This window comes from Chiloscyllium plagiosum, chromosome 30 (assembly GCF_004010195.1).
Source record: "Chiloscyllium plagiosum isolate BGI_BamShark_2017 chromosome 30, ASM401019v2, whole genome shotgun sequence".
NCBI classification, from domain to species: domain Eukaryota; kingdom Metazoa; phylum Chordata; class Chondrichthyes; order Orectolobiformes; family Hemiscylliidae; genus Chiloscyllium; species Chiloscyllium plagiosum.
The window spans coordinates 22,660,683-22,687,737 of NC_057739.1; the positions used below are offsets into that span (position 1 = coordinate 22,660,683).

The window sequence follows — 27,055 nt, forward strand, 5'->3', positions numbered from 1 at the left end:
CATTTCCTCTTTGTTTTGTTGGGATTATAAATGTGTGTCGACCTCTGATCTGGGCCATTATTGCAATTTCTGATCAATGTATTATTTTGTGATATTGGTTTCATGTGAGGGTTGCACAATACAGCCACGCTTAGGAATTTATTTACTGCTCATGCTCGAAATTAAGTATGCCTCCATGTAAAGTTGTGCTGTAACCTTGGGAAATAATCAATAAACTACCTGCACAAAACAGTGCATGTTCACTAAGCACAGAGCAAAATTGATTATCGAGATTTTGGAAGAGTCTGTTGCACTGCCAGTCATTCTAGACAAAGAATGCACCTCAAAGGTGAGATCTCAAAGGGAACATATTTTAGGTATGTTTCAAAAATAAGTTGGATTGATCAATTGCTGTTTATATTGAAAGTAACGAATAAGATTTTTTAAAGCCACAAGTTGCTTCTAAACAGCGTGCTTTGACGTATTCAAGTCCTGAATTATTTCAGAAATATCTTATTCATACCTGCATTATGAAATATCTTTGCTGCATCTTGACTTTTCCAAAGGTAACAAGCAGCATGGATCATATCATGTCATATTGACAATTTTTTGTTATTCTTTGAAAAAAATTGATGAAATAATGCAGTAACTGTGTTGTGAAGAATCATTTGAATTTTGTCTGTTTCAGGCAAAGATTTTTGGTGCTATTATTCTCCAGCACAGTATTTTGGTCTGAAAGAACTTAATTACAGTATGACGATGAATAGTTAACCCTCTGAGTACTGAGTATCCTTTGTCACTTTCTAAACATCTTTGCTCCAAAATTGTATATTTATCCAATTGCTGAAGAATCTTTATTAGAAACAATCTTGAAGCATAAAACATTTCAGAATAAAGAACTAATAATATGTTTTTATATTTGGTGCAGAAATGCTGGTATATTCCTCATAGGTCAGGCATACGTATTCTTGAGAAATGAACAACTGCAGCAGGGGTTGCTTTGATCCAGTGACCACTAATTCACAATTAGGAGCACATGACAATAAAGAAATTAAAGTCCTCTCTGCAGGCTTTTAATGATTTGTTTAGTAATAAGGAAGGAATGAACAATACCTGACATTTTAGGAAGGGGTTCAGTTTTAATAATTGTCACTTTGTGCACTAATTAGTTTTATAATTTAGCATATTATAATTAAGGATCAGTTTGTCTCAGGCATAGCACTAAACTAAGAGTTTTAACTAAATTGATGCAATTTGTTTATCTGATTCCTATGTTCATAGTTACTGTGATAATAAAATCATCTTTGGAGAAAGTTAAGATGTGGTTTAGCGTAAAACTCATTATCCTCTTACAAAAGAAGGAAACAAACTTAAATAGATCCTAGTAGAGTGGAAGAAAGAGTAAAACAATGAGAAAATATGATGTAATGTGCCTAAACACAAAGCATAATGATGTGATCATTACAACAGATGATGGAACGAAGCTTATTAGGAGAAATGTAAACTAAATGAGAGAGAGAGCCCAAAGTAGGTCCATTCTGAAATAGAAGCTAGATAAACCAGGTGAGATTTAACAGCACAAATCACGGTCCAGTACCAAATATGCAAATTCCATTGTCAATAATATGCTAAGACAAAAGGTCCAAATTCTCTCTTTCCCAATCTTATTTGATCTCCCCACTGTGGAGGAACCTGCACTTGGAAATTTGTGTACTACATTTGAGACCGTACTTGATTTAGAAGATATACTTTCAATCTTAATACACTGTTCTTGCTGCTTATTGTGCAGTGACCTGCTCACTTGAGAAGACTGAGTATCGATTTAAGTAATCATTTACCAAGTGCTTCCATTTGACCTGCACATTTAATCCTGAGCTGTCAGCTCCTTGTCACTTGAATTCTCAGCCTTGCTCCCATTCTGACCTTTTTATTTTTGACCTACTGCACTGTTCAGTGCAAGCTCAAGGAATAACTTTATAACCCTCTGAACTTAACATCAATTTTAATAATTTCAAACATTATCCGTACCTGATATAGCTAGTTGCCTCCACATAAACTTTGTAAAATGGGTATGTTGAAGGAGATGAGAAATACTGGAGCTTGAATTCCATTTCTTCTTTTTGAGTTGTTCCATCTTGCTATTTTGACAGCTTTCCTTCCCTATAGTCATTTTTCTTCCTCTCTAATATCTCCTATTGCTGTAGCTGGTCATATGCTATTTGTCTTTGCTACTAATTCCTTTTATTGCACTTCATGTCATTGTCCATTGTGAGAATTATCTCAGGCATCCAAAGGTCTGATGGTTAATCCACCTGTTTCTTGTTTTTGTTATCTTTTGTCCATTTCCAGCATTTGTTTTTGTTACTGCTTTATACTGCAGTGAAGACCTAGTTCTTTCTTGGTATTAGATGCCAATTTTATCTAATCAATTTTGGTGAAGTTAAAAAGGGCTTTTAAAACTCTCTAATGACAGGACCATGTACAAATAGTTTTATGTTTTAAAAAACCAAATGGTTGAGGTTGAAAAAGAAACTATCTCCCCAATCCTCGTTGTGCAAAACAGCATTTGGCAGTGAATTGCACTGCTCATATCTACTGATTTGGCATGCATTTTTACTGCAGCATTGTGCTGTGTCTGCAGCTGTAATACATATTTTGTTTTAGCGAGTTTTGAGAAGATTTGTAGCTCAGGTTGAGGTTCTGGGTATAGGTTTGCTCGCTGAGCTGGGAGGTTCATTTCCAGGCATTTCGTCACCCTACTAGGTAACATCTTCATTGGGCCTCAGGCAAAATAGTGTACATGATTCCTGCTTTCTATTTATATATTTGAGTTTCTTTGGGTTTGGTGATGTCATTTCCTGTTCTCCTCACTGGGTGGTAGGTGGGGTGGATGACCATCTACCACCCCCTGAGAAAAAACAGGAAATGGCATCATCAACCCAAAGAAACCCAAACATATAAATAGAAAGCAGGAATCATGTACACTGCTTTGCCGGAGGCCCACTGAAGATGTTACCTAGTAGGGTGACGAAACGTCTGGAAAGAACCTCCCAGCTCAGCGAGCAAACCTACATCCAGAACATATTTTGTTTTTCTCTTCATCACTTTGGTACTGTTGAATTTGTTTATAATGGAAAAGGAAAAATTGTACACCGAGCTCTAGAGAGCCACTGGTATGTTGTTTAAGACACAAGGTAATTCATGAAATTAGTGGCTGGTATTTTTCAAATTAAATGAAAATCTTACTACTTGGCCTTTTTTATTAAGGAAATATTTTAAAAATCATATCTTTCTGCACCTGAATAGTGAACAGCCACTGCATATATTCTGACTCCTTCTTTGTTTCAGGGGCCTATATATGCGGTGCCTGTGGGAAGAAGTACAAGTACTACAGCTGTTTCCGGGCACATGTGAGAGCACACCTAGGTACATGTTTATTTTTTTTCAAGCACTTATTGATTTTAACCCTTTGAGTAGTGACATGTTTCCTTACAACCTTCCAAATGTGCACATCTAGTACTTTGTCATCTAACATCTCAAGCTTTGGCATTCAAATCCTAAATGCTTTATACTAGAATTAGATGAATCTATGGAACCTGACAGCATTTCTTCATTTGCACTGTTTATTAAATAAAATTAAAATGTTAAATCAATTGCTCATTTTGAAGCAAAACTGCTCCCCTCGTACTCAAAGGGTTAACTACGGTAATAGTGTAGCTTTAATGTCCATCAGACTATGTCAACATGGCATACTGCAAGACATTTAGACATTTAGTGTTCAGTTGTAAATGTACTGTATATAAGTGCCTGTTTCTCAGTACATGCATTTATCTTTCACATGTTTGTGAATATTGTTTGGTGTAATAAATAATTGAGCATATTACTTACGGGCAGTTTGAATTCTAGATTTTCAAATATTTCCTCTTCTAAAATTTCCTTTTCACAGAAAATGAAACTTCCTCTGCATCTGCTGAGAGCTCACCACAAGCAAGTAAGTACTCCAAGAACCATATCTTCCTTGCTTATGGACTGAAGAGTCTATTTCCGTGTTATATGACTCTTATATTGATTTGTCTCTAGCTGATTGTATGGGAGGGCGGAGATACCTGTATTGTCAGCTCCAGTAATAAAGAGGAAGCTTGATTATCTGAACGAGATAGACGAGTCTTATTTCGTTCGGATAATTGATTATTCAGTTAATTGAATCAAGGACGCTCCTATGGGGCTTGGTTTTCTGAAGGTTCCTTTTCCCTCACTCTGCCCGCCTTGCTCCCTCTCTCTGTCTTAGGTTTGTGAGCAGACACGCACTTGTATGTACGAGATTTGCAACATTGCTGAGGCCTCTTACCCCCCCCCCCCCCCCCTCTGGGGCACCAAACTGGAGACCAAACGCAAGCCTGCTGCTGCCTTTTGGATGGCGGGGGGTCTCAAAATAGCACACAAACACACATCCACACACACAATGTTTTACTGCAACTTTTTGACAAGTTCCACCTTTCCCCTGTACAGGACAGTGTTGGAGAAATAACTGGGAAAGCAGGGTTTAGGGTACACCCCTGTGTAGAACTCCAGGGAAAGTGTTGGGGGGTGGGGGGGGAGGTTGTGGGCAGACGGTCAGTCCTTTGGGGAGGGTGGCTGGCCTCTCATCGATGTTCAGGACTCTTCTCCACAGCATTTCAGTAAGCCGAGTTCATTTTTAATCATTGTAAACAAAAGACGTAATCAGTGTTGAAAACACCTCTTTGATGTAATGTTTCTATGGGGACCTTGAGATCTTCTTCGGATAATCCAAAATTCAGATGGTTGAGGTTCCTATGTATATAAGGTCAGCACAGTAGGGTGTTAGGCTTAAGCATTGGATTTGAGCTTAAAATAGAACTTGATCGACCAGTAAAGTAAGCTTTGAAGGATATCAGGAAAGTGGAAGATAGCACAAAGGAAAAACCATTTCAGCAAATAATAGGACTTAAAGCAAGGAAAAGCCATGTATTTCTCAAAAGAAATATGTACATATGCGCAGGTCATTCAACCAAAATGGTTTGTGTTGGGTTAACCCTCCACAAACAAATAGTTCTAATTACATTTGCCAACTCTGCTCTTACATCCTTTCAACTGTTTTTTCTCAATCCATCTATCCAGTTCAATGATAAATGATGTAGTTTCAACCACTAAGGCTGGAAATGAAGTCCTCTTTCTCTTTTGAAATCTCTAATTTTAATCTTGTCAGGCCTCGTATTTTAGAGCCTTAAGTTACTGAAAACAGTCTGCTTCTGTCTACTATCTAATCCTTTAGATTTAAACACCTTTACATCACGCTAATTTAGATGTGAATTTCGGAGGTAACTTTGCAGATGACACCAAAATAGATGGCGCAGTGGACAGCGAAGAAGGCTACCTCAGTACAATGGGGGGCCTTGATCAGATGGGCCAATGCACTCAGGAGTTTAATTAAGATAAATGTGAAGTGCTACATTTGGTACGGCAAATCAGGGCAGGAATTATACACTTAATGGTAAGGTTGTAGGGAATGTTGCTGAACAGAGACTTTGGAGTGCAAGTTGGAGTTGCAGGTGGACAGGATAGTGCAGAAGGCATTTAGTATGCTTGCCTTAATTGGTCAGTGCATTGAGTATAGGAGTTGGGATTCATGTTGCGGTTGTACAGAATATTAGTTAGGCCACTTTTGGAATAGTGTTCAATTCTGCTCTCCCTGCTTTAGGAAAAATCCTGGTCTTTTTCCAGGGTAGGGGAGTCCAAAACCAGGGGCCATAGTTTTAATGTAAGAAGGGAAAGATTTAAAAGGAACTTAAGGGGGAACCTTGTCACGCAGAGGGTGGTGCGTGTATGGAATGAGCTGCTGGGGGAGGTGGTGGAGGCTGGTACAATTACAACATGTAAAATGCATCTGGATGGGTATATGAATAGGAAGGATTTAGAGGGATATGGGCCAAATGCTGACAAATGGGACTTCATTAATTTAGGATATCTGGTCGGCATAGACAAGTTGGACCAAAGGGTGTGTTTTGAGCTGTACATTTCTATGGCTTTCAATTTGAAATGTTCAAATGATTTTAGTCCTAATTTTCAAAAGCTTAGTTTTGAATTTGTATTTCCTCTTACCAGTCAATATCTTGGTGAATGTGTGTTGTGTCCTCAATATTCTTCCTACCATGTAAATCACATACTGCATTTAGAGTTGTTATGACTCCATATATCTAGCTTTGGTGATGAAAGTGTTAAACTCGTGTTACCTTTTTTAACAGCTTTAATAACCCTGTGTGCTGGCATTATTGTCTAGTGGATCTTTATCCCCAAAGCATCAAATTTATCTTTATTTATTATTACTATTTTTCTAAAACGTATCACATGGTATTTGTACATTTGAAATGCTCTTTAAACCTCTTCACCATTTGCTCCATGCCCTTGGCTTATTATTCCTTTTCTAAAGAATGAATTATGCCTTCTATTTGCTATCATCTACAGATTTTGCCAAAACTCCCTGTACATAAAATTTGATAGCCACAGTGAACTGAACTGAATCCTGTGGGATGCTGGTTTCCACTTCAACCACAATGGAAAAACTGCTTTTGACACCGGAATCTGTTTTCTCCCTTTTTTAGCCAATTTCTAACATCATTTACTATCTATGTCACTTCGCATAACACAAGACGTGAAAAAGGAAGGCATGTTCGAGTAAATCAGCAGTAAAATTAAATGAAGAAATTGGTCCTATGAAAACTTTGAGGGCATTAAAATCTGCAAGCTAAAAATAAACATTTCTTCCCCCAGTTGTTTTCTTAGCAGAAGTACGTTTGGCTGATTTCCCTTCATTTAAAGATTTCTGCTTTTCTTTACACTTACTCAATCTCCAGTGAGCTTGCACACTGGATTGGTCAGAACCAAATGGATTCTCCGAGTGAAGGGGTATTAAGTGTTCCAGATGTTTGGATCACAAGGTATCAATATGATTTTTGTCTCTGTTTTGATATGTAACAGTCTTATCTTAAAGTATAATCTGTTATAAATTCCTTTCTGTCACTACACTCGCTCATTAAATGGTGATGCGGTTATAGGATGGAAGACTTACATACAGCAGACAAACTTAAATTTACTGCTTTCATTTTCAACGCCAACATAGGAAGTTAGAATGCAAAACACTGGCTGGAAGGGAGGGGAGGGAAAGAGGTTGAGTGGGGAGAAAGAGACTGAAAAGGAGTGCTCAGACACACCCAAACCCGGAAAACTGAAAATCATTGATGTAATGAAAACTTGAAAATGAAATCTATAGCTTAATGCTGCATTTGTTTAACAACTATTACATGGTGGGAAATGTAGTGCATTGTTCTATTGTAATAAACACTCTGTTATTAAATGTAAATCTTGGAATTGAGATTCGGGATGTAGTAAAGAGGGTAGTGACTGCTTGGTTAAAATGTTCAGACTTTGTGCATATATGATGGCAATGCATTGTGACCGTACCAATCTATGGAAGGTACATTTAATATGTTGGCTTTTTGTACATATGTCAGTTACCATGGGAAATACATCTTTGCTTGTTTAATCGTGCTCTAATTTGAATACTATGGTACCTAGGATATTAATGCTTTCCTTGTATGTTCATTTAGGTTGATGGAGGTTTGGTAATTCCTGAGGATATTGATGAATTCTTTGAATTCTACTCCTGTTTAAGTAGGGGTGGACAGGGGATAGAATTGATTTGTGCAAGGATTTTTTGAATTCACAGAATAAACTATATTCTCTGGATGTAGGTTTGCTCGCTGAGCTGGAAGGTTCATTTTCACGTTTCGTCACCATATTAGGGTAACATCTTCAGTAGCCTTCGGACGAAGCACTGCTGTGTTTCCTGCTTTCTACTTGTATGTTTGGGTTTCCTTGGCTTAGTGATGTCATTTCCTGTGGTGACATCATTTCCTATGGTGATATCATTGCCAGTTACTTTTCTCGGGGGTGGTAAATGGGATCCAAGTCATTGTGTTTGTTGATAGGGTTCCAGTTGGAATACCATGCTTCTAGGAATTCTCATGCATGTCTCTGTTCGGCTTGTCCTAGGATGGATGTGTTGTCCCCGTCAAAGTGGTGTCCTTCTTTATCTGTATGTAAGGATACTAGTGAGAGAGAGTCATGTCGTTTTGTGGCTAGTTGATGTTCATGTATCCTGGACATCCAGGAAAACAACACATACGGGCCAAATATTGAACTAGAGAAACAATCACCCCAACATCCACAAACAAAGCTGCGTCAGAACATTATTTCAACGGGCCACCACACACTGCAGCACAGAGGAACTACACAGAGCAGAGGAAAATCACCTACATAGTATATTCAAAAAGAATGGGTACCCAATGAACACAGTCTGCCGATTTCTCAGCAACAAACTCAGACAAGCAGACAAAAACGTGTCCAGGAAATCCTAGCCACTCTCCCCTACATCAGACATTTCAGAAATGACTGCCAGACTACTCGGACACATTGGCATCATGGTAGCCGACAAACCCACTAACACACTAAAACAGCAGCTAATAAACTTGAAAGACCCTATATAGACAATGAGCAAAACTAATGTCATTTACAAAATACAGTGCAGGGACTGTAACAAACACTACATTGGACAAACAGGCAGAAAAACTAACCACCAGGATATATGTACATCAACTAACCACAAAACGACATGACCCTCTCTCACGAGTATCCTTACATACAGATAAGGAAGGACACCACTTCAACTGGGACAACACATCCATCCTAAGACAAGCTGAACAGAGACATGCACGAGAATTCCTAGAAACATGTCATTCCAACCGGAACACATTGACTTGGATCCCATTTACCACACTTGAGAAAAAGAACAGGAAATGACATCAAGCCAAGGAAACTCAAACATATAAATAGAAAGCAGGAAACACCAGCAGTGCTTTGTCCGGAGGCTCACTGAAGATGTTATCTAGTAGCTCGGCGAGCAAACCTACATCCAGAACCTCAACCAAGATACAAATCTTCTCAAAATTCGAAAAAACTATATTCTGAATGGACACTGCCCAATAATCAACAGTCAGGGAACACTTCAGCGGTCCAGGACATTTGACCTCTGACCTTTGGGTGACAGTCCTCCAGGGCGGACTTCGGGACAAGCAATGACAAAGTTGCTGAGCAGAGGCTGATTTCCAAGTTCAGTACCCATGGGGAAGGCCTTGGGTTCATGTCACGTTACAGGTGACCCCATTGCAACAGACACACTCCTACAGACCCACACACTCATGCAGACCCTTTCATATGCTCACACGTACACTCCCATACTCTCACATGCACCCTCTAACAGACTTATACCCCTTTACACTCGCACACATACACCCACTCTCTCACAGACACTCATAACCCCTGCCCCCACCTGCGCGCGCGCACACAAACAACCACATGCACACATACAAGTTTGTGGGGTGAATTTGTACTTGCAGAATTACATTTTGCTTTGCTCAAAAATTGCATGAATCCATGTAAGATTCTGTAAATCCATTTTTTAGATTAGAATCAGTCTGACCATTGTGGCACAGACAGTCTCTCACAGGGCAGCTCACACTTTAAATACATTATCTGAACCGACATGACACCGATTGTTAAAGTTCACTTGAGATTGGAACTTTTAAATGTTGTGCGATTTACATATGAAAGAACTGAAACCAACATGTTTATTCTAAAAGATGAGAGACTTAACACACAATCCAGGTCTTTTTCAATATATAATTTCAGTTACATCACGCTGTAAACCTTTGTGATAAATTCTGGGTCTTACGATCTTATACTCCACAACCACCTGATGAAGGAGCAGTGCTCAGAAAGCTAGTGCTTCCAAATAAACCGGTTGGACTATAACCTGATGTGTGATTTTTAACTTTGTACATCCTTGTCCAACATCGGCATCTCCAAGTCATAAACTATTCGTGATATTATTGCTCTTCTCCAGTTCTATATCATGTGCTACCTGTCATATTTGTGCTTTTTATTTCTTTTCCTGTAACTGATTTCAAACTGTGGGGGCAAGTGGAAGAATGTTGTCTTGTCTTGAAATGTACGGTCTTCCTAGCTAATTGTGATTTAATAATCCTGCATGTTGCTCACATGACATTATTAATTTAAAAATTGACAATTCTGCATTGATGTGGAAATGCTAAGCGTTTGCAAATATATTGAAACTGCAGATCATATGATTTGTGCTTTTGTGCATGTGATGATTAAACATTCGGTCTTGGATTTATAATTGAGGGATACATGCCACATTAGTAAAGTTTCTGACAGCAGTAATTAAGCACAGTATGGAAGAGCACTGAGTTTAATTCTTGAAAGGAGGATGGAGTTTACTTTCTTCTTATCACTGAACCAGATGACAAGAAGAAAATAAACCAGATTAAGGTATCTTCATTTGAAAGCCATGATGTGGAGGTGCCGGTGCTGGATTGGGGTTTGCAAAGATAAAAATCTCTCAGCACAGGGTACAGTCCAACTGGTTACCTGATGAAGGAGCAGCACTCTGAAAGCTAGTACTTCGAAATAAACCTGTTGGGCTATAATCTGGTGTTGTGTGATTATTAACTTCACTTGAAAGAGAATAGTTTTATTAACATACTTTGGCAACAATAAACAGGTATTATTTTAAGTCCTTGCTTATAAACTGAGTTTCCCCAATTAGAAAATTCTTGGTAGTAAATTTAATCTCATGTTTTTTTTAAGAAGTCAAATATATGATTTTCTAATGGAGCCGAGTGAAATTTATCCCTCTTTCCTTCTCTGCGTTATTTGCAAACAACATATTCTGTACCATGGCAAACTTTCTATGACGCAAAGAAAAATAAAAATGTCATCACCAAGAATTAATGAAAATGAAATCAAATGCTGAGGTGTGAATGATAATTCAACTAATTTTGGATAAGATCTAACTAAGGAGTTCTTGTTAAATAACAGGACTGTCATGTTAGTAACATTATTCAAAATGCACTGTTCATTTCTTGTTCAATTAAAATGCTGCAGTTCTATTTTTATAATCCTGCTGATTCATTTTGTCTATTTCTTGATGTATATTATTGGCAATTTCTTTATCATTTATTTCACAGTTGGAAAGATTGCCTTTCCATTTGGAAATCATAACAGCATTGTGCCTTTTAAGGCACCCAGACAAGCTGTTTCATCTTTTCCAGCCCACTTTTCCATCATCATTTTTGAATCTCTCTTTTCTCCTTTCCCCTTGAAATGCTGACTCTCCAGTTGTTGCTTCTGCTCTGTAAATTCCACCTGGAAGCAAATCTTGAACATTTTAATTTTAACATAAAAGCAAAATACTGCAGAAGCTGGAAAATAGAAATAAAAACAGGAGAGACTGGAGATACTCGTCACCTATAGAGAGGGAAACAATGACGCAAGGTCGTCAAGCTAATATGTTATGTTTGATTTGTTACTTGCAGAATTACATTTTATTTTTGCTCAAAAACAGCATGAATCCATGTAAGATTCCGTAAATCCCTCTTTTACGTTAGAACCTGTCTGAACATTGGGGCACAGGCAGCCTCACACAGGGCACCCCCTCACACCTTCAATGCATTACTTAGGCCAACATTGCACCTATTGCTAAAGTTCACTTGAAAATGTAATTATAAGAAAACTCTGGAGTTTACATATGAAAGAACTGAAACCAACATGCCCATTCTAAAAGATGAAAGACTTAACAAACAGTCCAACCCTTTTTCGATATATAATTTCAGTTGCCTCACGCTGTAAAACCTTTTTCTCTAAATCCTATAATCATATACTCCTCAACTACCTGATGAAGGAACAGCACTCCGAAAGCTAGTGCTTCCAAATAAACCTCTTCGACTACAACCTGGTGTTGTGATTTTTGACTTTGTCAAAGGCCTTTGTAAGGTTAAAGAAGGCCATGTACATGGATAGATGATTTTCTCTGCATTTCTTCTGCATCTGTTGTGCAGTGGAAACTTAGAGAACCAGCGGGAAATTATTTACCCTCCACCGCCTTCAAGCTAAAAGGAAAGTCACCCAAACTAGCATCATCAAGCTGCAGTATGCAGATGATGCCTGTGTATGTGCAATTTCAGAATGTACTCCAGATCGTCATCAGCACCTTTTAGGGAGGCATATGAGAGTGTGGGTCTCGCACTGATCACCCACAAGATGAAGGTCCTCCACCAACCTGGCCTGGCATTGTGGACTGAACCCCTGATCATCAAGGTCCACAGGAGGCCTTCGAGAACATTGACTGCTTCCACATAATTCAAGAGAGTCCTATTGGCCAAAGTAGCTATTGATAAAGAGATCTAGTGTGCCAGTGCAACCTTTGGCTGCCTGAGGGAAAAAGTGTCTGGGAACAACAACATCAGGCCCGACACCAATATCATGGCTTACAAAGATGTGGTGGTTTCTGCCCTCCTATACGGTTCTGAGATGTGGATTATCTACATGGATGGACTAGTATACCAACATTGCCTGCGCAAAATCCTGCGAATCTGTTGGGGAGAAAGATGCACCAATATCAGCGTCCACAGCCAGGCCAACATCGAGGCACTGACCACCCTTAATTGGCTACAATGGGCTGGGCATATCCTCCCATGACCAGCACGAGATTCCCCAAGCAGGTGCTGTACTACCAGCTTTGAAACAGCAGGCGAGGCCTACTGGACAGAAGAAGTGCTTCAGTGATCCCCTCAAGGCCTCACTAGCGAAGGGCAGCATTCCCAACAGACTCTTGGCAATCACTGGCCCAAAACTATCCAAAGTGGAAGAAGAGCATCCGGGAAGGTGTTGAGCATCTTGAGACTTGTTGAGGGGAAGAAGCAGAAGCCAAGCAAAAGGAGCGTGCTGCCACACCAATGTCCCACCCACCCTTGCTACGGTCATTGTCTGTCCCAAGTATAACAGAGCCTGTGGAAGCTGCACCAGTCCGTACCTTCAGCTACGGACTGCCCCCGAGAATGGAAGCAAATTATCCTCATCTGCTAGGGACCGTCGATGATGATTATATCTTCTGGAATGGAAGATTAATTTTCTGTGTGCTGTCGCTTGCAAACCAAGAGCTAACTACGTCATTTGCTTAGTTTTCCTTACACACGTTTTATATCGTGCGTACTAAGTTGGATTGAGTTTGCATTTTTTTTGCAGGTTACCCAGCAAACAAAATAAAATTAATCTATAGGATGAAGTAGACAGGGTTTTTCCTTCAGCATGTGATTTGAACTATGTGCATTCCAATTACTGTCTGGCTGTTTTGGCATTGATTGAAGTTCAGTTTATGCAATTTCACTTAACTGGAAGTAACAAAATAAGTTTTCAGGCTTTTTCAGAGCTGCTTTTAGTTATTTTCACATTCTGCCATCATAAATGTTTTGTGTTTGTGAGTATAATTTCTTAAATTTGAGATCTCTGGGTAATATCAGTTGAATGAGGGATTTTCATTGACTGGTTCAATAAAATTGCTAATTATGTACTGTCTGCTTGAATTTGGGCACTGTTGCTCTTAACTGAGAAAAGAATTAGCATTCATGATTTCTATTTGGGTTCCCATTTATGTATTTTCGTCATCTGTTCATGGATGATTTGTCAATTCTCTGCAATGACAAACACTCATTATGCATACAACAAAGTCTACGTAATGAGGATGTAATAACATTATCAAATCTTGGTTAATATGATCAGGTCTGCACGAATAATCCAATAAGATTAGTACCCTGACCCTCCTGTAAAGCCAAGAATAAATGTTCAAGCAAATGTAAACAAGAAAGAGACATGCAAGTATTGCAGCAGTAGTTTCAAAACTACTTTGTGCAGTGTATTTTGAAGTGTAAGAATTCCCTCATGTTTTAGCAAAGCTTTTGGGACAGAAAATGGAAAGCAAGCCACCTTATTGACTTGTTTTCTCCTTTTGATTTACAGAGAATTTTAGATATATGTGTGACATCTGTGGCAAGAAATACAAATATTATAGCTGTTTCCAAGAACACAGGGATTTACATGCAGTAGATGGTATGTATTTGCAAAGTAGTTGTTTCACTTTGTTTTGGACTAGCACAAATGCATGTAGCTGATGATTGATGTGAAAATAAATATCAATTTCAGATTTATAGGAGATTTGCCAATTTCTAAATGCCACTGAATGTTAATGTCAAAATATTTGACACTCAAAAGAAAAATGAAACAATACTGGAAATTGTAGGCAACAGCTAAAAGCTTTTCATTTCTAATTACTCACGAAGGACTTCTGTGGGTGAGAAGTGGAATGAGTTATGCACAAAGTATCCAGGATGCAAGGGACAACAGTGTCATCTCTCTTCTGATTCCTAATATAATTCTTATGATTTGTAATGTGTATTAACCTGCAGCATGAAAAGTGTTTGTAAATTTACAGTAAGTTATGGATATTTTACTGTAATGTGTATATATATATATATATATTGGAAGGGCACATCCAGCAGTGACATTCAAGCACACTTTCTCAGGTGAAACTAATTCTTATGGGGTAAGAAGTTATTGTATGAATTCATGGTACTCAACTTGCACTGTGATGTTATAAAATTAATTAAACATCTTTCTTAATTATAGATCCTTATGATCAGGCAGTTGAGACACCAGCAGAAGTGAAAACTGAACAGGTGGAGGAAACTGTCCGCAGCCCTGGCTCAAGTATGAATCTTTACTTGGAGAAAATATATGCATAGTGAAAGCTTGCATTGTTCGTGTGTCACAGTCCCTTCAATTTTACTAGTGCCACGTTATATCAGAAAAATGTGTTTATATGTGTTGCTGGGAAAACAACAGGCTCATCAAAATACTAATGTGGCAGGAATTTTTGAAATTATTTTCCAAAACATCTGTTAAAACATTGTTTTGGCCAATTTTTGCAACTTGATTGTCCATGTTTTAGACTTGATTATTGAACGCATTTTTATTTTGCTGAAAGCTTAGTTATAAAAGGTATTTTAAAATTTGAAGCACACAAGGAATGAGCAGCTATCTAATGTTGAGCACCAAACTGGAACCTGGAGTATAAGTAAAATGATTCAGTTGAAAAATTGCAAGGGCATGTAAAACAAGGGAAAGTAAACTAATAAGGAAACTAAACTAATAAGTAAACTAATTACATACAGTGTGTAAACAGGCCCTTCGGCCCAACAAGTCCACACTGACCCGCCGAAGCGTAACCCACCCATTCCCGTACATTTACCCCTTTACCTAACAATACGGGCAATTTAGCATGGCCAATTCACCTGACGTGCACATCTTTGTGACTGTGGAAGAAACCGGAGCACCCGGAGGAAACCCACACAGACACGGGGAGAACGTGCAAACTCCACACAGTCAGTCGCCTGAGTCGGGAATTGAACCCGGGTCTCTGGCGCTGTGAGGCAGCAGTGCTAACCACTGTGCCACCGTGCCACCCACATCTCCCCAATTGTGCATAGATACAGTGAAAATGTAAAATTGAATTGAAAATTGGGCCCCAAACGTATTTTATTCGACCAGTTGTTACTTGCAAACTTTTATGGTTTTCAAAGGTTTCCAATGTTGGGAAATTGAACATTTTTAACAATTGCTGATACATAACCAGGTGCTGTAATTGCAGCTGTTATGAGTATGAATGTAACATATTAAGTATGCAAATGTTTGTGCTAGAGCATTTTCGTATTTGTATCAATGAATTGCAAGAGGAAAGAATGCAGTGCCATGTGCTTGCAATCTGTCCACCCTCTTCACCTGTTTTCAGTTCCATTATTATTTGATAAAGAAGCGCAGTGTCTTTAGTCATAAATCTTTACTAAGCCCAATATAGTTTATTAACCCAAGTGCTCCAGGAAAAGAGATTCTTAACTGTTTTTCCCCCTCCAATGAGAAAGTGATGCATTTTTAATTTGCTGTCCAGAATTGTTAAAGTAGAAATGTCCACTAAATCATTATTACAACACTTGTTATAGCTGGATTGTAATATTTTTCTGTTGTTTATCATTCTTGAGTTTCCTGCTAAAACGAGAACTGAGAGTTGGCTGTTGATTCTCATTTATTTTATTTAACTGTCCAGAAACAGGTAGCTACATCTGTGAATACTGTGGCAAGCGATACAAGTATTACACTCCTTACCAGGAACACGTGGCTTTGCATGCATCATCTGGTATGTACTACATTCAAAATCTAAATTTGTTCTTGCAATAAGTAACAGACTGTAGGATCATAAATCGGACTGAAGATTTCAGTGAACTAAATAACCTTTCCAAACATTTACAAATTTACATGTACATTTTATTCATTCATGCAACATGGGTATTACAAGTAAGCCCAACATTTATTACCCAATCTTAATTGCCCTTATGAAATTGGTGATTTGTCAGTTTGGACCATTAGAGTTTGTGTGGTCAGGGTATTCTATAAAGAGAGTGTATTTTTATTTGCGTGGACTGAAAGAAAAGAGAATTATTTTAAGATTTTTAAGGGTTTTTTTGCTACATGTTTTGAAAAGCAAATAGTCTAATTCGTGTGACAAGATCATAAAAGCCTGTTTGAGCCAGCAATAATTAAAGTTTTAAGTTGTAGGTGAAGCAGAGCTGAGAGATTCTGTATTCAGTGGCAATCAGGTGACACTAATAAGTTGATTGGTCTCTGGACTAGTGACCAGTTAACGATGACAAAGATCTTTTTGCTTTCTGGCAAGAGATTAGTTCTCAGATTGAGCGACGTGAGCTGGAAACAAGCTGCAGAAACAGAGAAAGAAAAGAATATGCAGATCATCTTCCAGCCTGGAAACTGCCTGTTCTCTGCCATCAAAAGTTCTGTTCAAACCTGAAGAAAACCAGGTGTGACTTTTGAATTGATCAATTTTCCAAGTGCAAGCATCCCAAGATATCTGAGCAATAGGATGTCTGGCCAGCCAAACAAGAATCATCTCAACATGTGAATCCAGAAGCAAACGAGAGGGACCATATTGTTGAAGAGGAGAATGTGAAATGGACTGGTAAGCTAGAGGAGATACTTGTTAGGAAGGAAGATGTGTTGGACATTTTGAATAACTTGAGGATAGACAAGTCCCCCAGGCCTGACGGGATGTATCCTAGGATTATGTGGGAAGCAAGAGAGGAAATTGCAGTACCGTTGGCAATGATCTTTTCAACATGGTTTTGTGAAGGGTAGGACGTGCCTCACTAACCTTATTGAGTTCTTTGAGAAGGTGACAAAACAGGTGGATGAAGATAAAGCGGTTCATGTGGTGTATAAGGATTTCAGTAAGGTGTTTGAGAAGGTTCCACATGGTAGGCTATTGCGGAAAGTCAGGAGGCATGGGATAGAGGGAAATTTGGCCAATTGGATAGAAAACTGGCTAACCGGTCGAAGGCAGAGAGTGGTGGTAGATGGTAAATATTCAGCCTGGAGCCCAGTTACAAGTGGAGTTCCGCAGGGATCAGTTCTGGGTCCTCTGCTGTTTGTAATTTTTATTAATGACTTAGATGAGGGAGTCGAAGGGTGGGTCAGTAAATTTGCAGATGATACGAAGGTAGGTGGAGTTGTGGACAGTGAGGAGGGCTGTTGTCGGCTGCAGAGGGACTTAGATATGATGCAGAGCTGGGCTGAGGAGTGGCAGATGGAGTTCAACCCTGTCAAGTGTGAGGTTGTCCATTTTGGAAAGGCAAATAAGAATGCGGGATACAGGGTTAATGGTAGGGTTCTTGGTCAGGTGGAGGAACAGAGGGATCTTGGGGTCTATGTACATAGATCTTTGGAGGTTGCCACTCAGGTGGATAGAGTTTGTAAGAAGGCCTATGGTGTATTAGTGTTCGTTAGCAGAGGGATTGAATTCAAGAGTCGTGAAGTGATGTTACAGCTGTACAGGACTTTGGTTAGGCCACATTTGGAGTACTGTGTGCAGTTCTGGTCGCCTCACTTTAGGAAAGATGTGGAAGCTTTAGAGAGGGTGCAGAGAAGATTTACCAGGATGTTGCCTGGAATGGAGAATAGGTCGTACGAGGATAGGTTGAGCGTGCTAGGCCTTTTCTCATTGGAGCGAAGGATGAGGGGTGACTTGATAGAGGTGTATAAGATGATCAGGGGAATAGATAGAGTAGACAATCAGAAACTTTTTCCCCGGGTATGTTACAAGGGGACATAAATTTAAGGTGAAGGGTGGAAGGTATAGGGGAGACGTCAGGGGTAGGTTCTTTACCCAGAGAGTGGTGGGGGCATGGATTGCGCTGCCTGTGGGAGTGGCAGAGTCAGAATCATTGGCGAACTTTAAGAGGCAATTGGATAGGTACATGGATGGGTGCTTAAGCTAGGACAAATGTTCGGCACAACATCGTGGGCCGAAGGGCCTGTTCTGTGCTGTATTGTTCTATGTTCTATGTTCTAAAGATCAATAAACTGACTTTCTACCTCTGCCAATAATCTATTTTCCCTATTTCTCTGTTGATGGATGTCAAGTTTTGGTTATTATTGTTATATGCCAGTGGTTTATATCTGTTTTCTGTAGCTATAGTCTAATTACCTGTAATAAATAATTCTTGTTTAGTACAGAAACCTGGTCAGTGCTTTCTATCAACCTTGGTCTGAAAGTCAGGTATATTGGAATGCTGTGCATACTTTTATGATTTGTTACAACTCTGGGAGTATTAAGGCTTGATTTACAGCAGACTGTCTCCAGTACCAGTTCTCATAGTGATGTTAGAGAAACCATTTTGACACCATGAGGATTGGAAAGTCTGTTTCTAAGTGGTGTTCCCACATGCCTGCTGCTCTTGCCTATCTTTTTGACAGAGATGGTGGATTGGAAGATGTTGTCAAGTAAATGTTTGACAGGTTGCTGCAATCTGTATTATAAATGGTGCGTAATTCACTTTGGTACTGCTGTTGTAATCACAGTACTAATGTGGCTAGTTCCATTTTAAATTTAAGGTCCTCACCTGTTAAGTGAAAGATTCAATGATAGTAATGCTATTAAATATCAAGGGGAAATGGTTAAACTCTCTTGTTGAGATGGTAACTGCCCACTTGTTACATAAATGTTACTTGCCACTTGTTAGCCCTAGCCTGAATATTGTCCAGGCTTTACTGCATTCAGGCACAGACTGAAGCTGAACACCGCAATAATCAGGGAACAAAACTATTCTGGTCTAATGGTGGAGGGAAGATAATTTTTTTAAAAACCTGTTGGACAAGATTTCATATTTTATAACTTACTGTCATAATGAAACCAATATCATATTAATATAGTTTCTACTAAATTAAACCTAAAAGTTACATTTCAAATGGCTAATGCAACAAACTGGCAATCCCCTTCATACACAGGGCAGCACATTCGACTATTAAGTCTTTCAAACGTGTGTCTTCTTCAAGCAGAGCTCAGCTTCTATGAGAGCAAAGACTTTAACTGCCTGACCATTTCTCTGGCAGCCACTCCCAATAACCCCTTATCCCATGGTCACAGTCTTCACCAAAATGGCTAGTCCCTTCAAAATAATTGAAACACAGGAATAATTTCACTTTTCTCATTCCTAATCCCAGATTCAGCCTTTAGGTTTCCTTATTTAAACTTCCTACAATCAAGTCTGAGCAATCTACCTATAATGAACTGTTACTGAAATCTAGACTTTAACAATACTGTTTTCCTCTTGGTTACAAAGGTTGCAAACGCTTCTGTCTTTTGCATGCACATGCTGGTCTTCAGTTATGATTAAGGATGAGAAAGTTTTTGGAACCACCTCGGAGCATTAATTATTTATTTGTCACTGCTATTCGCAATTTGATATGGCAGAGCTTTGATCTGGTTCACTGGTTGTAGAATTGCCTGATCCTGCCTAAACTTGTTGCTTTCACTGTTTAGCAACAGGTTTCAAAACCAGTTTTGATCAATTTTGGACAGGAAGGCTCTTTCTCCATGATTATTACGACAATTTATTAAGCAGCTCAACAAAAAAAAAAGGTAGTCATGGAATCATGCAGCACGGAAACAGACCCTTTGGTCCATGTTATCTATGCTAACCAGACATCCTAATTGACCTGGTCCCATTTGCCAGCATTTGGCCCATATCTCTCTAACCCCTTCCTTTGCATACCCATGCCTTTTAAATGTTGTAGTTGTTCCAGCCGCTACCACTTCCTCTGGCAGTTTATTCCATACACACATCACCCTCTGCGTGAAGAAATTACCCCTCAACTCCTTCTTACATGTTCCTCCTCTCACCTTAAACCTATGCCCTCTAGTTTTGAACTCCTCTATCCTAGGAAAAGACCTTGACTATTAATCATTTTCCTAGAGTTTAAATGATTCTTGTTTCCCACTGACTCCACCTAACTCCAGTGGTTACAAGATAGCTTCTAATGTTCTATTCCTCTTTCTTCAAATCTTTACAATGAATCTCTTCAAGTGAGCTCCTTTTATCCCGTGTGGCCAGGAGACTTGCTGTGTTCTGATACTTTAATGTTATTAATTGATTCAGCACGCAAATGTCTCATGGTTACAATGCAAACAGGATATCCTTGACACATAAACATTGTTAACTTTTTCTTGTGCAACTGTTTGCACTTTATAAATCTTGTAATTGTTCAGTTATAACTCCAAAGTTTATTGATCCAAGCGGTTAAAATATATTCTTTGATTACAGTTGATAACGTAGTTTGGACATGTTCCTATCTGATGAAGGAGCAGTGGTCTGAAAACTAGTGCTTCCAAATAAACCTGTTGGACTATAATCTGGTGTTGTGTGATTTTTAACTTTATATTAGTTGAGGTAGTGTTATGGATATGCATTTGACCTGTACCTATTAAGAAGTTCTATGTAATACTAACAGTTTGGAGAAATTCCAAATTAAACTTATGCCATGTTTTCATGAAAATATTAGTCCTAGAACTAAGTGAAAAATCTGTTTTCCTATTTTATAATCTGATGTATTTGTTTTGATTTTGTGGTGTAATTATACCACAGTGGCTTGCTGTGACAAATGATGATGAGTAATGTGTGTCCAAATGGATTAAATCTAGAGGCACCTTTTTTTTCCCATCAAATTGAATTCTCATTAGTCCATTCAAAAGAGAGATCCTATAACAGTTACTATATGACTTTAGAAGCATGTTTGATAAAATTCATCTTCAGTAAGATCCTGATGTGAATGAAGTAAATTGCTCTGACAACAGGCCAGAATGTGTTTGTCTCATTAAATTGCCCACTTCTTCAGTCTTATGGAGACCTCTCATTTGAACTCCACGTTTGTACTTGGGTATTATTTGATTGGCATCTATAAATTTCTTTAATGATTACACAAAGCATGTTGTGGGTCTTGCATATTGGATTGGATCAACATGTAGTCCAATTGGAAAGCATCCACCCTAGGAAATATTAGCATTGGAAACCATATTATCCATTTCCCAGATTTCTAGATCAGAATCTAGATGGTCACCTGCTAAGGTCAAAAAAGAACTTACTCCGATTCATAGAAGATTTAAAATAGCAGAAACTATGTTTTTGAAAATTGGACACGATTGTTTTTTCCAGTGTGATCATTGAGCTTGACTGTCTTAGAAGATGTACAACATTCTTCTACCTCAGTAAACAGAAATCCATATGTGCTTGCCAAGATTAATAAGTTGTTTTGTTGCTAATATAAGAAATTAAATGTAACAAAGCATCTTCAATTTCAGCATTCAAAATCAAAGAAACGATCTGGAAATCATTTATTCAGTGTATAATGTGCTTTTTGAAAAATAAATCTCACAATATTACTTTTAAATTGGACAGATGCAGAGAGCTCTCTCGGCAAAAGAAGTGAAACTAAACTATCAAATACATGTGAAGAAAATAACAGCTCTCAGAATTCTAGTGGTATGTATGATACATGAAGTAAATCTATAGCATAATCATTTAAATGTACTGTTAAAGGCTGGGGATCTGTACAGTAACTTAGTTATATCTATAACGATCTGCATTTATATCTGCCTTCTAAAAAGGTAGATGATTTTAATCTATTTTAAATACTACTTTAAGTTTGTTTAGAAAATGGTGGATGTAAGATCATAAATTTCAGTTTATGTACATGTTCATATTAGGAGAAGTGCTTGTAGAAGATATAGTATTATTTCCAGTGGGCCAGTTAACCAGAGGCCGAAAAAGGTTGGTGAAATTTGAATCCAGCCAAAGAGTTTGGAATATAAAGCTAGTTTCTGCAAAGGTGACCATTGTTGTAAAAATCATCTGGTTCACTGATGTCCTTTAGGGGATGAAATCTGTTATTCCTGTCTGGTCGTGACTATGTGACTCCAGATCTATAGCAGTGTAGTTAACTTTTTACTGAACTTTGAAAAAGCCTACCAAAGCGTGTAGTTGAAGCCCCATTAGGAATGAGATGCAAATGATGGCAATGTCTGCTATGACCACCTCCTTTGAGAGGGTATAGAAATAGATGTTAGAAAATCGCAACTACTACAATACTGTCTTTTTCTTAATATCACCATCCTTGTGAATGAAATCCTGTCCCAGGTTGTCCGTTGTAAAAGAAACCAAAGATGCAAAACTGTTGCAGCAAAGTAGAAGTTTTCATCATCCAGGAATTTTGAAGCCTGAAATCCCTCCCCACGTTACAGCCAAAAAGACACCTATTTAATAAAAACTAAAATATTCAAATGGGAGTGCTGTTATGCAGTTATTAGACAAGATGGGTTGTAGTATGAGCAGGAATTCACAAATTTTACAAGTACAAATTTCTAAAGTTGCACATGCTCTCGCTGTCTTGGGCGCTCATTCTCACTATCTCGGGTGCTTACTTGTTTGCTCTCTTGCACTCTTTCTTTCTCTCACTCCCTAATCACCAATTATACCATAACTAGTAATAGAGGGATAATAAAACAAAGAATTGCGGATGCTGGACATCTGAAAGAAAAAACATATTGCTGGAGAGACTCAGCAGATTAGGCAGCATCTGTGGGGCAAAAGCAGAGTTAACATTTCAAGTCAGGTGATTCTTCATCAGAAAGTTAACTCTGTTTTCTTCCCACAGATGCTACTAGACCTGCAGAGTTTCTGGTTTTGTAAGTAATGGGGGAATCAGTGCTAATTTAGTGATATTTTAGTCATTTAATACTAATTTGTAACTTCCACTATGGCATGTCCAGTGTTGTTCAAGATAAGGTTCTCAAAGGATTAACATTGGAGATTGCTTGGAGCTTAATGCAATCTGACATAATAAAGACTTTGAGGGGGGTAAAGACAGAGTATTTTAGATACTCACTCTACGAGATCCTTTATCCATATGTTGCCCAATACTCTAATTAACAATATCAAACTTCTGTAACTTTACCTGACTGCTATAAATTATATATTATTCAAGATACAGATTTCTTATTTAGACTCACTAGTGCATTTCCTCTATTGTTCTAAAGTATGTAGGTCCTTAGACCCAGTCAAGGAAACAACAAACTGATGGTTGGCATTGTAGCACATGCAATATCTACAGTATGAGCATCTGCATGAAAACTGTTACACTGTTGTCCAAAGAGTATAAAATTTATAGACCCATGACTCCTTAAATAGTTCCAGTAATTTTTCTTCTATTTAGAGTTACTAGTTTGTGCTTTGTTCAGTAAGTTATCCAAGAGGATCAGTATTGCAGCTATATTCACATTTTTGATTTTTAAATAAGTATAGAAAGTACATGATAACTGGGGGGGAAAAAAAAAAGTTTATACTTAAAAGGAATAATCTGGATTCTTGCACATGCAGCATTACTAAAAACTTAACTTGCATTTGGATTCTGTCTACCTGTTGCATCATAAATGTGATTGCACTTATCTTTATAAATTGTTTTCCAGGAGGTACCAGTGTACAGAAGTCAGGTCCATCTTCTGCCAAAAGTAAGTCAAAATTGATCTATGTCACAGGCAGTCTCTGCTTTAACTTTTGTTGCAGGCTTTTGACACTTAACACAACAAAATCTTTACTTAAATGACATATGGTTTGTTTAATATTTACAGATGGAGCCACATGTCCGAGCTGTGGAAGTGAACATAAACATTGTACCTGTTTAAGACAGCAGGCACATAATAGCAGAGCGAGAGGTAATTTATAAAGTATTGTATATGCAAATTAAAATGCTGAACATGCAATTATCTAGCAGTTAAACTCTATATTCTTTATGCATCAGTTCTTCTATGTGTAAATATACAGTGCAAATAATGATACTAAATCATATCTTATAGAATTGTCTTGACCCAGATATTATTTAGATGCTACAAAGTCAGCTAAACTCCAAGATGTGAAATTTGCTGGCATTAGTGAATTATCAGAAATTAGTATAACTCAGTGTAGTATAAAGCCAATTATAATATGTTAATTGTTGCAATTATATCATTGTGGATTCCTTTAAAAAAAATTTTTTATATGGGTGTGTAATTGTATCCAAGTTACTGGATGTGAAAAGATAGATTAATGTTTCAAGAGGAGATCTTTTATTCTGACAGCTTCCGCCCCATCAAAAATATTGAAGCTATTTTTCACATTTGTAAGGATCTACTGTAATATGAACATTTTCCTATTGAAGTAAATAAGGACCTCATGGAATTTGACAAGGTGGATTCTGAGAAGGCGTTTCTCTTTATAGAAGAGACTAGAATTAGAAGACACAGTTTGAAGTCTCACTTTCAATATAAAAGTGAAGGGGTAAACAAATTGCCCGAGAGTCTTTATTCTGTTGAAATTGCTTCCCAGAAAACAGATTGGACTTGTTTGAGTTTATTCAAGGCTGTCTTTGATATACCTTTGGTAGATAAGAGAGTCAAGGGTTATGGAGGACAGAAAGGAAAATGAAGTTGAGACCACAATAAGATCAGCTATGATCTTACTGAATGGCAGAGTAGGCTTTAATAGCCAGAATGCACACTTCTGTCTGAGTTCTTACTTTATTTTTGCTTTCAACTACCTGAAGATGCAACTACATATCAAATTTTACATTCATTTATGTTTTGAAGGTATTTGCTTAGATGTTATTTCCTTCAAGTGTAAAATTAATATTCACACACCTAGGAGCTTTCACAAAACACTTGCTTCTTAACTTGAAATGAAGTTCTTAACTCATTTTGCTACATAATGCCAGAAAAGGGCAAATCCAATTTGTTTTGTAGGTATATTAAAATAAAAGTTTAGAATTAACAAGTCTGACTTTATTTGACCTAAGCCAGAAAATGTACTTTGAGTATTTTTGACATTATTTCAGCTCCAGAAACAGCTTTTGCAAGTTGGCTCATTTACAGATGCTTAGTGTGAGTATGCAGGATAACTACCTTTTAAGTGTCACTCATGCCAAACAGAAGCAGGAAGGTGCAAGATGCTCCAAACTTTAAAGCCTTTAACCCACATAAAATGAACTATAAATATATTGACCTGTCAGAGAGAGCAGCTGAGTGGTCCCAACCATTCAGTGAAGCCCCACCCAACATGAACACATTTTGCCAGTTGTTGTCTTTCAGGTCTTCCATATTTGTGATATTCCTGCAAACCCTTTGTGGGTGGTCTTCAGGTCAGCAGTATTGCCAGAAAGGTGATTGAAGGTATTATGACATCACTCCCTGCACAATCCTTTAAGTAACAAGAAAGGCATGTTACGTGGAAGTGCCATGGGAGCTACACTAAATTTCCATCCCTGTATCTCGCAAGAAGAATTCAATCCAGAATTCAGTCCTTCCAGAATACTTGGCAGGACAGTTGCTTTACGCAAGTTTAAAAATAGCCAGATTGCACATATCCTTTGACTAAATCATTCTTCTTAATCTATCCTGACCAAATCTACATCATATAACATTTCGTTAATTAGAAGTTGTCATCATTTGTACTGACTCAATTACAGTTCCAACTTTTTTATTTTTAGCTCATAAAAACATTTTGTCCAAAATACAATACTTCCAACAATGTTAAATAATCAAATATATAGCTCCAAAATAAACTTTACGCCAGGATTTTTTTTTAATAGGGCAAAAACAAGGACTGCAGATGCTGGAAGCCAGAGACTAGATCAGAGTGCTGCTGGAAAAGCACAGCAGGTCAGGCAGCATCCAAGGAGCAGGAGAATTGACGTTTCGGGCATAAGCCCTTCAGGAATTCTTGATGAAGGGCTTATGCCCAAAACATTGATTCTCCTGCTCCTTGGATGCTGCCTGACCTGCTGTGCTTTTTCAGTACCACACACTCAAGTCATTTAATACTTCCCCTATCATCAACATAATTCTATTAAGTGTTAGTAAAACTGTAGGTGATAAGTCTCACTTAATCTTGATATTCTGTATTGAATTTATGTTTATGCCATATAATTGTGTCAAACAAAGCAAAACTCCACAGTACTCAATGATTTCTCTTTTTGTTCAGTTGTGACACATTAGGAAAAAGTTACAAAAATTGAATTCGATCATCTGAGCTGGATACTAATTATATTATCTGAGCTGGATACTAATTATATTAACATGTTGAACATTAGTTGACTAATTTATAATATTTTCTTGTGAAATTGGAGAATCGTTAATTTGATTTGAATGAATGCATTTGTTTTGTGTTAAAATGTCAGCTGCAGCTTAGTATTTTAACTAATTGGTACCTATCTTTGAGAGAATCACCAACTTGCTCCAGCCAAATGGTGTAATAGTTATTGAATAATTCTATAATATGCATTGGAATGTAATTTCTCAATAGGAAATATGGTTTGTCACTGGGCAATTTTATTAAAGATTTTTCCCATCTGGTTTTCATATTTCAGTTTTTAATTTTATGTTGTGTTTTCTTCTTTCCTCACCATCTATAGGAATTCCTGCATCCATGCTGCCTTTGGTTTGGGGGGAGGGGGGAGGGATTTCTCCTGGATATGCAATGTCATTATTTACAAGAACATTATTTCACATTACTGCCCTGTAGAATCTACTTAAGACTGTTAAACGTTACCCCTCGGAAAAGCCAATGTGATGGTCACAATTGAAATTTGAATTTGGTATATTTTGTATTGGAGTACAGTACTCCATTGTTACATTGACTTCATCGTTTCTGATTTTTAC

The 27,055-nt window shown here is 37.9% G+C and overlaps 1 protein-coding gene across 10 annotated transcripts in view; it reads left to right on the top strand.

Moving 5' to 3' along the window:
• Window positions 1-27,055, top strand: part of znf618 (zinc finger protein 618) — a 119,484-nt gene that overhangs the window by 79,364 nt on the left and 13,065 nt on the right. For 6 of the 10 annotated variants that reach the window (XM_043720053.1, XM_043720054.1, XM_043720055.1 and 3 more), the window contains 8 exons: window positions 3,328-3,405; window positions 3,926-3,970; window positions 13,930-14,019; window positions 14,596-14,676; window positions 16,070-16,159; window positions 21,768-21,851; window positions 23,834-23,875; window positions 23,996-24,079. In XM_043720053.1, coding sequence (XP_043575988.1) covers window positions 3,328-3,405; window positions 3,926-3,970; window positions 13,930-14,019; window positions 14,596-14,676; window positions 16,070-16,159; window positions 21,768-21,851; window positions 23,834-23,875; window positions 23,996-24,079 — 594 coding nt within the window. The remainder of the gene's footprint in view (window positions 1-3,327; window positions 3,406-3,925; window positions 3,971-13,929; window positions 14,020-14,595; window positions 14,677-16,069; window positions 16,160-21,767; window positions 21,852-23,833; window positions 23,876-23,995; window positions 24,080-27,055) is intronic. The other 4 variants (XM_043720057.1, XM_043720062.1, XM_043720058.1 and 1 more) reach the window with 3 other exon arrangements.